Source organism: Diadema setosum, chromosome 9 (assembly GCF_964275005.1).
Source record: "Diadema setosum chromosome 9, eeDiaSeto1, whole genome shotgun sequence".
Classification (NCBI taxonomy): Eukaryota; Metazoa; Echinodermata; class Echinoidea; order Diadematoida; family Diadematidae; genus Diadema; species Diadema setosum.
Window position 1 is genome coordinate 10,721,705 of NC_092693.1, and position 10,699 is coordinate 10,732,403.

General features: G+C 41.5%; 1 protein-coding gene across 1 annotated transcript; it reads right to left on the reverse strand.

The window, feature by feature from the left end:
- Window positions 1-6,146: 6,146 nt before the first annotated feature.
- LOC140233172 (single-strand DNA endonuclease ASTE1-like) lies at window positions 6,147-10,139 on the reverse strand. The gene is made up of 2 exons (XM_072313290.1): window positions 10,013-10,139; window positions 6,147-8,552 (listed from the first exon to the last, which is right to left on the reverse strand). Exon 2 carries the CDS (start codon window positions 8,473-8,475, stop codon window positions 6,316-6,318), a length of 2,160 nt encoding a protein of 719 aa, XP_072169391.1. The 5' UTR covers window positions 8,476-8,552; window positions 10,013-10,139; the 3' UTR covers window positions 6,147-6,315.
- Between the last annotated feature and the right edge of the window lie 560 nt (window positions 10,140-10,699).

Consider the following 10,699-nt stretch of genomic DNA (forward strand, 5'->3'; position numbering starts at 1 on the left):
GGATCACTGGCTCCAATGCTCATGCTGTCCTCACCAGAGGAAGGAAGATGGATAGAGCAGGAGGTGAAGCTGAAGAAGCAGCAGAAGTGTTGAACCTTGTACGCCAAATACTTGGTCAAAGCAAAGTACCATCAGGGATTCCAGCATTTAAGTAAGGAAGAAAAACGGAGGGAGAGGCCAAGACTTGATACTGACATGTTAAGGGTAGCAATTATTCCCCATTTTCCAAAAAAGTGGTTAGTGCTCTTTCTTTATGCTAGAAAAGTGAATTTTTGTTGAATTCCCTTTATATTTTCTTTGTTGTTGTCCACACGTACGTCACAATCTCTAGCAGTCTCCTCTTCCAGCAGTTCCAACACCAAAACTTTAAAAATTCATAACTTTTGCATTTAAATGTTCAATATTCCTCAAACTTTCAATGATGTGTCTAACGCACTGCTTTAGAACACTCAATCCACACTTTTCTTTGGGTTTAAGTTCTCTTTAAGCCCTCTTTAAGCCACCAGTGTTATACAATTTTGGGCGAACACAGATTGTCCAAGGACTAAAAGGGCTGAGCAAAACAAAAGCAATTGCCGTCTTGAAATCCCAGGTTTCATTTTGGACGGTACTCCTTGAAGTGAAGACAGGGAAGAATTTTTTTTTTTTTTACAAAGGTATCAGTGGAAGAATTTCAGAGACAACTGTGCATCATAGCAAATGAGGAGATTCCTGAGTAAAAAGAAATCATTCTTTAACATTATTGTGAACCCTGCCTGTGTAGTAGGTCTGCATTCAATCAAAAATGGAAAACAGAAAATGGTGACTCAATGTGCAGAGGACATGTTGCCGACTTGATTGAAAGAGAGGATGGAGATGATGAGTACGCCTGTGATTTTGAAGGAGAAATAATGTGCTATCAAACTGTAGCCGAAGTGGTTGCAGATGTTGCAGAAGGGGACATGATGTTTATGCTTGAGACTGCCTGTACCATGTAATCACAAACTGCCAAGGCGTCCCTGGTAAGCAGAACAAAGTAACAAACTGGTTACACGTTTATCAAAGTACAATGCAACTTGGCAGTTTCTTTTATTCTGTTTACATATACTTCAATTTTTATAGGGGCTTTCACATACATTGGTCAAAGCATCCATTAACTCCCACAACCAGTGAGTTCCATGGATATTGCCAAGAAATATGAGGACCCTTTTAAAAACAAATCTTTTGGGCTGTTTCCTGCAGAGTTCTTCAGAGTTGCATTTCTATAAGACATTTACTTGCTATATGAGTGAATCTGGGAAGTTTTTTTATGGGTGTGTTCAAAGAGTTGGGACAGTCTGGACTCACTTATTAAATCCTCAGAGTTGCATTTCTATAAGACATTTACTTGCTATATGAGTGAATCTGGGAAGTTTTTTTATGGGTGTGTTCAAAGAGTTGGGACAGTCTGGACTCATGCAATGTGTACAACTTGTTTCCTAATGTTTCTTTTACAGATGTAACATTGGGTGATTATTTTTCATGATGTTGATTGTTATGTAGTGCATAAAATGAAAATAAAAGATGATGTTAGGTCAAAAATAATTATCCATATTTGTTTTTGTACTGGTGTCTCTGACTCATTCTCGTGTCACTTGTGTGAAATCAGAAGAGGCTAACTTTACAATGGAAATACAATCATGAATATAGTTACTCATACAAAATTATAACTCAACAAAAGAATGTCAGGTCATGTTTTAAACTGACAGTAAAATAAAAGTTGTATTGAAAGGATCAATCTTTTAAAAAGTTTACAAAGATGTTTACGATGAAGTACGGTATGGGAAGGAACTCGAGGGTGAAGCCCAAGAGGCTTACAAAGACTGTACATGAAAATGCAAAGAAGTGTTCACTGGCATCTTAAAGTTACACAAGGTGGACTTTCTGTTCACAAAGATAAAGTTTTTCTTGGAGCAAGTCAATGACTCATGTGGCTGCAATTCGTCACAAGTAACAAAACGCAAGTGCCGTGATGTTTGTGCTGGCTCATGTGACAGTGACATGGAGACATGTTGTAAAATACAACAAATATTAAACGTGCAATCACAAGACGTCTGTTGAGAGCACTCTCTCATTAAAAGAGCTGACTGTGCAAGTGCCATCATGTGAGAAATTACAAAAACTAGAAAGAATGTTAGCAGGGTTCAGAGACTCACTGCAATCAGAAAACCCTGACCATCTCTACAGTGGAAAAGATATTGCCAGAGGACTCCCCCAATCAACAATAACTTCAATCATAGCGGATATCAATGTAGTTCTGCCAAAGAACGAGTTTTTCAGACAGTACTGCTGTCTGAACGTTAAGGTGGGTGCTAAATGCTGGGAGATGTACACCAGTGTCCTGGAGAGAACTGAAAGTACATACATGTACATGTCCTCTGAAACTGAATTGGAACCAATTCTTTAAAAAATTCAGAAGAAATTGAAGAATGGTCAGAGGAGATGAATGTGCTGGCACTGTTCTATCTGCAAAGTGATAGTGATGCAATTGCATTCTATCTTGTATAAAGTTGTGAATCTTTCTTTTTCTAAGTGTACATCTGTGATATTCACACTCAGGGAACAGGCATGGATACGCTGGACAAGTAAAGCAGGCAATGGCGTTTCATCCCCCACAAAGAGAAAGTGCTGGCCCTTGTTCATGGGGAGGTCAGGCATGTTTTAGCAACTTCACAAGTTACAGCAGAGGTGTGAGCATTTTCATTAAACCTGGCATGACAACTACAGATTTTTGCAGATTGAAGATGATGACAGGAGATCAGGTGTTATTGAATTGATTTATTTGTGTGAATATCTATGGTCGTGATAAGGATTCACCTGATTTCTTTTCTGACTTGTTTGGCCAAATTGAAGATGTTGGAACCACACTTGATTATAGCTGGAGATTTAAATATCACTCCAGGACCTTTAAGCCCTTTTTACACTTGTGTTTCTTAACCCCGTACATGTGTACTAAGGCCCCCCCCCCCCTCCCCCCCCCCCAATTAGCCCCACCGTTGGTATGGGACTAAGCAAAAATTTGCAAGTGTAAAAAGCCCTTTAGATTACTTGGGTACTGCTGGTACCATTCAAACAAAAATGCAAAAAGAATGATCAATACATATGGATTGAAGAATTCAATTTAGCAGATGTTTGGAGAAAGCTTAATCCAAATGATTTTATGTATTCGGTCGCAAAAGTTCACTTGAGCCTTCGGCTCAGCCTCAAGAGAGGTAAAAAAAAAAAAAAAAAAAAAAAAAAAACAATTCCCTGCAAAAGGAAAGTTTGTTCACTGATTGAAGGTGATACATTATTTGATACTGAGGAAGCTATATGATACCTGAAATTATAGTCAAAGAAGTGGTGTTAAAGAGGAAACAGATGCTATAAGAAGATCTCAGAGTTGTATTTCGTTACTCAGAGTGTACCAGGAATGGATACTCTCAAGCCAATACATGCAGTAAGTGGTCAGGGTAAGTGGACAAGACAGACCCAGTGATACTGGTCATGCTGGTGGTCATCGTAAAGGATTTCTCCCTTTATCCGCAAGAAAGCTGTGCAAACAAAGCATGTGCAGTGTACATTACTCCGTGCATTTCATTTTGTCTATGGATATACACCGATAGGCTAATAAAATAACCAAGAATTACAAGTTTGCTGTAGTAGAAACCATCGTTGTAAAAAGGTAGCGCAGAATGCTGAACTCTTTTTGGTTAACATAAACTTGAAGCTTCCTGCATTCTAATAAGAAATGTCAAGTGCCAGGCAAAGTTAAAATTTATTTCCATCATATGTTTAAAAACACCATTATGAATGCTGTTTATTACACATCCATGAAAAACATCAAATAACATCCTGTGATGAATATGCTTTACAAGTTCAAAGAACTCTCATTTTTCTCTTGTATATTATATGTAAATTCAAACAGTACATGAACTGCAGTCCAATGTGTTTCTATTATATATCTGTCATAACATCCAGTAAGTTAATCATAGCACTTTGTGACAAGATTTGGCAGGATGTGAATGATCAAAGAAGAGGCTGCTTTAGCGTGAGCAGAAAGAGAATGTGGTAAGGAACATCCTCAATATGTACAGGGAGACCCACAGTAACGGTCCCTTTAGCTGGTGTGCTGCCAAATATATGATATCTTGACTATCTCATGCAAGTCCTTTAAACGACTCCACACATGGCAAGAGACATGTGAATAGTGTCTTGAATAGTAAGGCAACATTGTCATGTCATCTCATGCCAATATTCAGAGCCATCTACTCAGTTGTACATTGCGTTGAAATATCCAGCATGCAGACATTTGAAATCACAAGAGTACTGTACCTCCAAAGACACAAGAAAGACATCAGAAAAACACCAGAACTCACAATGCAAAATAACAACAATAATAACAGTAATAATAATAAAAAATTATAATAATTATAACCACAACAATAACACTATTACTACTGATAATGAAAAATAACAACATTAATAATGAAAAAAATTAAAAAACCCTTTCTTGACCTGGTTGCAAAAGACATGACATCATATGTTCTTCACTGAGTTATGACATACTTGTACTTGGTGCCCAGAGTCCCTTATTAATATCTCTCAGCACAGGTTGCAGAAAGATCTATCAAAGGGGACACTAGAACATTCACTTAAAAAAAAAAGAGGAAAAGGGTACCCATTACACACATTGAGAATGTGCCTGGCATATCCAACAATCCTGAAGCTACAGCGTTAGCTCAGAGACTGAAAACTGTACCCAACCCATGCCTAGGATAGGTATACTGTTACGCCATATATTTCGGATGTAAATTTTCGCGAATCGGGAATTCCTGACGATTTCGCGAGTGGTTAAATTCGCGATCGTGGATTCCTATATTGAACGAAAAAATGTACACGCGTACATCAAATTCACATCGAGAATAGAGTCGATATTTTCGCGTGTCTTTAATTTCGCGAATAGCACCCGACTAGCGAAATTCGCGAAAATAAAAACCTCGCGAAATATTCGGCGTATACAGTATGTATGATAGAAATGTTCAGTAGGCTAGAGTTGCCTGATGATACTGAGCGGGGACGAGTCTACACTTGCCCTATTTTTTTAATCTTGCACTAAATGACTACTCCATATATCATGCCATGTTTTACGGTATGGAGAAGCAATTACACATTACACTCATTTAAAAGCATTAAGTACCATCTTTACAGTGAAAGCACAAACATAGTCCCTATTCCTTCATACTGGTAAACCATACACAAGTAGAACAACAAAAAAAAAAACAACAACAATGCATAGATCTACGAGTAGAAAAATTACAAAAGATGTGGGGATGTTTAGCTGGGAGCTTGACTCTCTCCTTGAAACCCCAACATTGCAGAGAAGGGGGCTCTACAAAATGAATTCAGAGGATGTTTATCACCAGTTTCTAACAAACTCGCTTGGTGACATCTCCACAAATGTACAAATGCTTAATCATCACGTCTCTTTGATTTTTCCCCCTTTATTTGAATTATAATGTATGACAATGATCAAAGGCCGGTTTTCCTTGCTTTCAAAAATGATATACTGTACAAGCACTAGAGTGGCCATGAATATCATTTATATGTAAATCTTATAACAAAATGGTCGGAAAGCATGTATGAAAGAAAACAAAATATGCATAGAAAACAAGAAACAATCTCAGAACACAAGGCATACAGCTTGTAAAATGAACAGTTCTTTCAAGAAAAAAAAAACCCAATTATTCTGAAAGGGACTTTAACAGACATTGACAAAACAATCCCCACAGCTGCTGATCATGTAGGACATCTACAAGTGTGAGATACATTTCCAGATTTTCAAGTGGGACAACATGGTACATGACTTTAATAGTGTGAAGAAAATCATTATCACACATTGTGAACATGAAGAACTGATGACCTACAAAGGGATCATGTTCTTTTTCTACTCCTGTATGTATAATTGATATCTTTCTTTTCTTTATAAATTCTAATATACACTCAGACAAAATCTAATAAGTATCAAAAATATATCTCCAAAAAGTTTCAACATTCTCTCCCACTATTGCACCAGAACTTATATCATCCGAATATAAAACAAACACATAAAAAAAGAAAAGGTTTTTGTTACCTCGATTGCAAAAGATATTTCAAATATACCTTCCTGAGTTATTGCATCCCTGGAACGTAGATATTCCCATTGAAAACACACAGTCAGAGACTGTTTTGAAACAGGTCTTTTACGATCATTTCTGAGGCACACAACCTCAAATTACGACAGATGGTTTACCTATCTTTCACACACAATTTTGCCCTCTAATTGCAAAGTGCTGCATACCTGTTGCTTGACATCCATCCATCATCATCATCATCATCATTATCAGAACCCAAACCTGATCTTGGTTCCACCTCAGCATCCCAATCTTCTCCTCTCCCAACATCGACTGCACAAGCTCCTGTTGATTCACCGGTAGACCTCTGCCGATTACGCTTGTGGGATCTTCCGGTCTTCCTGTTTGTGATGATGCTGACCCGGGCTTCCTCTCTGGCGTGTGCTGACAGAAACTGTCGCATGGATTCGTAGACCTGGAGTGCTCGAGGGGCGTTCCGGAAGAAGTTGCTGGGTATCCAGTGCTGGAGACTCGTCTTGCCTTGCACACCTTTGAGGACAGAGTACAAATTGTGCATGTTCAGGCCACTGAAGAGCACTGAGATATCAGTGCATGGCGGCAGTGGCATCTGGAGTAATTCGTTGAGATGGAAGGCATACAAGACACAGTGCTGCCACTGGGCAAATCCATGAGAAATGACAGGGTCAGGCTTACTCACGCGGACTCGCTTAGGATTGAGATTGATGTTTGCCGTCACCACTTCCGCTTCGATCTTGAACCGCTCGGACTCTGTTTCACTGTCGGCTGTAGGTGACGATGCACGCCCGCCTCTTCTTCTATGCCTCCTGCTCTGCCTCTGTGCAAAGAGCTGGAGCCACCCAATGAGCAGGACAGAAATGTGAAGTTCAGTTAGTCTGCTTTCCCCAGAATTGATCCAGTACAATGTTGCAAGAAGAGCTAACTGAAAGTCAGAATGGAAGGAGTCCAAGTCCTCACTCCTGCAAAGGCCTGGGGAGAGTACTCTGATCAGGAGGTGACGCTTTGCTTCCTGTGGCAGCACAGGTATCTGAGACAAGGACGGCACCCTCCCATATCCATCCAGGTCGACCACAGGAGAGACCTTCAAGCGCTGAAATCCATCCCCATTTCGAATGTAAACAATGCAGTTTGCCATTTGACCTGGCTTCTTCCTCTGAAGCTTGTCTGCCAGGATCATGCCACTGAGCACTGCACACAGAAACTTTGCTGGCAGCCATGCACTTGACAACTTGTGATTCTCCACCTGGACGCCAGAGAAGAGGTACTGCTTGCTCAAGATGTTCACACACAAATTTGCCATCTGTCCACTCTGATGGGCCTCAGCAACCCATACAGGAGCATCAATAAGAGTGCACAGTGGGGAGGGCAACAGTTCACTTGACTGCTGGTGGCCTCCTTCAAAGTAAGACTTCAAGCAAGTTGTTTCACTCTTTGCCTGATACATGTCCATGGATGCAGTAACAAGACTCTCAATCTTCGTCTTGTCTGGAATGTGCCTCCAAACCTCATCCAGCGCTTCGCTACAGGACCCTTTATCTCCTATCCAGTCAAGAAGGTGCTGAAGCTGTGATTGGCGCTTGCTGCTGTTGCATTCATGCACTCCATATACCTGACTTATGAAAGTGTTCAATATGGAGGGATCAACATAGTCATTACCTGCTAGTGTGGCAAAAAGAGGCATGAGATCTTTCTGCACTCTAAAGAACGTACAGAAAGACTGGAGGTGATAGATCTGCCCTGGAATGTGGAATCTACCATGTCCTGACTGCTCGGCATTCTTCCACCTCAGATGTGTCAGCGGGATGTAGCCTCCTGCCAGGTCCATGACATAAAAGTCACTGTCTTTCCCCAGCACAGGGCACTGCCAGTGATTGGCAAGGCTGGCAATCTCTCTGTCAGCTTCAAACTGACTGAATGCAAAGCACACTCCAAGCTCAGTCATTACCTGCTTCATGAGGTGTAAAGCCAGCGGTGGCAATACCATACAATTGCATCCTTTATGAACGTCTCTGGTCACTCTGATACCCTGCTGGAACCTTTCGAGTTGTGTCTTATGCTTCTTGTCATCAAGGTCAAAGCTTCCATCGAAGACCACATACGGGCGGCATTGGCATTTGCGCATGTTCTGGAAGAAGAAGGTCATCTTGGACCTGAGCAGCTCATACTCTCCACCATGTGACAGGGGGTCTGCTCCCTGTGTCTCTTCCAGTATGTAATAGAGCAGACCGAAGCCGTCGACTACCAGTGCTGTGTTGTGCAGGCACAGGCTCTGCAAGAGCTTCCGCTCATGTCTGTTCACCAGCGTAGTGAGGCCTCGAATTCCCATGGTTGATGCTGAAAACTCTTCACCTCAAACATTTAGACTCCTTCCAAGCAGCTTTTGTGATGTTGCTGTTGCCAGAGCTGTACATAACAAACAATATTTCTATGACTTAGCAAATGACAAACGGACTACATCATTCACAGAATATGAAAAGCAGATAAATAATTTCAAGAAAGGGTGGCTCATCAGAACTTTTTGCAGCTTTCTTCAAAAGCCTTCATTTTATTGTTAGCATTACAGAGCTGAAGCGGATTGCATTAGCATGAGTTTTTTGTTGTTTTTTTTTGTTGTTGTTAGATTTGAGACTGGAGTGCATCAGTCCATAAGCAAACAAGGGTAGAGCAGTGTAGAGTGTTGTGGCTAAATTACTTTTGGGGAATGGGGATGTGAAGAGCTCTTTCCCAATTATTTTATCACAGAACTATGGCTACTTACCCATGCTTTTTATCTTAACCCTATCTGTGTCATGGGCCGATTCAATCGGCCCAAAACCTGCCATGTAAATGCTTCGGCCGATTCAGTCGGCCCTATTTAGATTGACAGATTACTTCAAAGGCTATGACACTACCTCTCTATAAACTCATAATTTGTGATTGGCTGACAGTGTAAGGAAACGATATCCAGTGCGAAAAAAAAGCTTCCCCACCTTTAACCAATCAGGAAAGCCTTCTCAAACTCCAAAAAATTGTGGTGGCCCCACCCATATTTATCTCAATTCAGACTGCAATGTATTGTGTACAGTTTACCATAGGTTTCTTGTGTGGAGAACTTACACGAATCTGTATATATGGGACTGTAATAGAGATCGCCGTGTGCGATGAAAAGATCGTACACACGGGTCAATTTTCATCTATTCTATCTAAGTCATATTCATACTGTACCGATTGCTTGTGGTGTGTACTGTCCCAGAGCAGCATTTCAAACGATCAAGGTTTTCCGAATAGTTTGTAAAAGTGTTAAAACTTAACTTATATTTGACTTTGGAGACTCAGATGCAATTATTTCAGGTTTACTACTGAATAACAAGGGTGAGTTTGTGTATGTTTCAAAATCATTTGACCAGGAAGTGTGAAAGTACACTACTGCGGTACCAGTACCACCTTTGCTTTTTTCTGGGCCAGCCAAACAATAACTACAGGGAAGCCACCCATGGTTTGATTTTGCTACAACACATATTTCCCATGGCCATAGACTGATAGACACCTGCCCGAGTATACTCGAGTCATAGGACTTGTTCTCAACAGGTTAACAATTGAAGTGTTACCTGTTAATCACTGATACAACCATTAACCATTCCCAGACAACAACTTGGAAGTATTGTGCCTCAAATTTTATAGACGGGACGCCCCCTGGAGTGAAGAGGAGGAGCGAGTCCGATGATGTGTGAGATGCACTAACGGAGTCGACGACGGGGTAGCAATACTTTGTAACTGTCATGATGTCAAATTAGCACACTGGTTTTGATTCGACAATTACCATTGATTACCGTTTGGTGAACTAATGAAGTGGATAATGTAATGGACCAGACACACGCGCATACCAGCACACAGCCCGACCCGACGGCCGCGGCCGACCAGGCAGGACACAAACGTCCTGCTGTGTAATACGGTGTGTTGCAGTGCCGCAGTAGTGGGTAGTGCAGTGTCCCAGGGAAGCAACTACAAATATAATTAGAGCTACCTGGTCTTGTCGTAGTAAATCAAATGCCATAAGAAAGGTGGGAAAGAGAGTTAAACCACACTCACGAATGTTGAATGTTGTACACAATCAACCGGGAAGTAGAGTAAGCGTCTCCTCCGCCACATCCAGTAGCTCGGGTGGTTCTTGATTGCCTCCTCTGCCACCAACTTTAGAAGTCGGACTCAGTATTCATGGTGTTTACCAAAGAACTCTGGTATTGCAAAGCACGTGGTAATAGCAGTCAGGCCAGGAGGGAGAGATAAACAACAGCATGCGCTTATGCCACTAGCTATGCTCGGTAGTATGATTGCGCGCGTGCGCCATGCCTCGCATTCATCAGGGAGGTGAGAGGAATCACCTCCCTGCATTCATCGACGCACTCTGCTATAGAGCTCTATGCATGCTCTCAAAAAGTGAAACGCTGCAACTTTTGGCTCAGCAGACAACACAGGGACGTCGATGGGGGGGGGGGGGGGGGGGGGAGAGGGGAGGGGAGGGGAGGGGAGGGGGAGGGGAGGGGGAGGGGAGGGGGAGGGGAGGGGGAGGG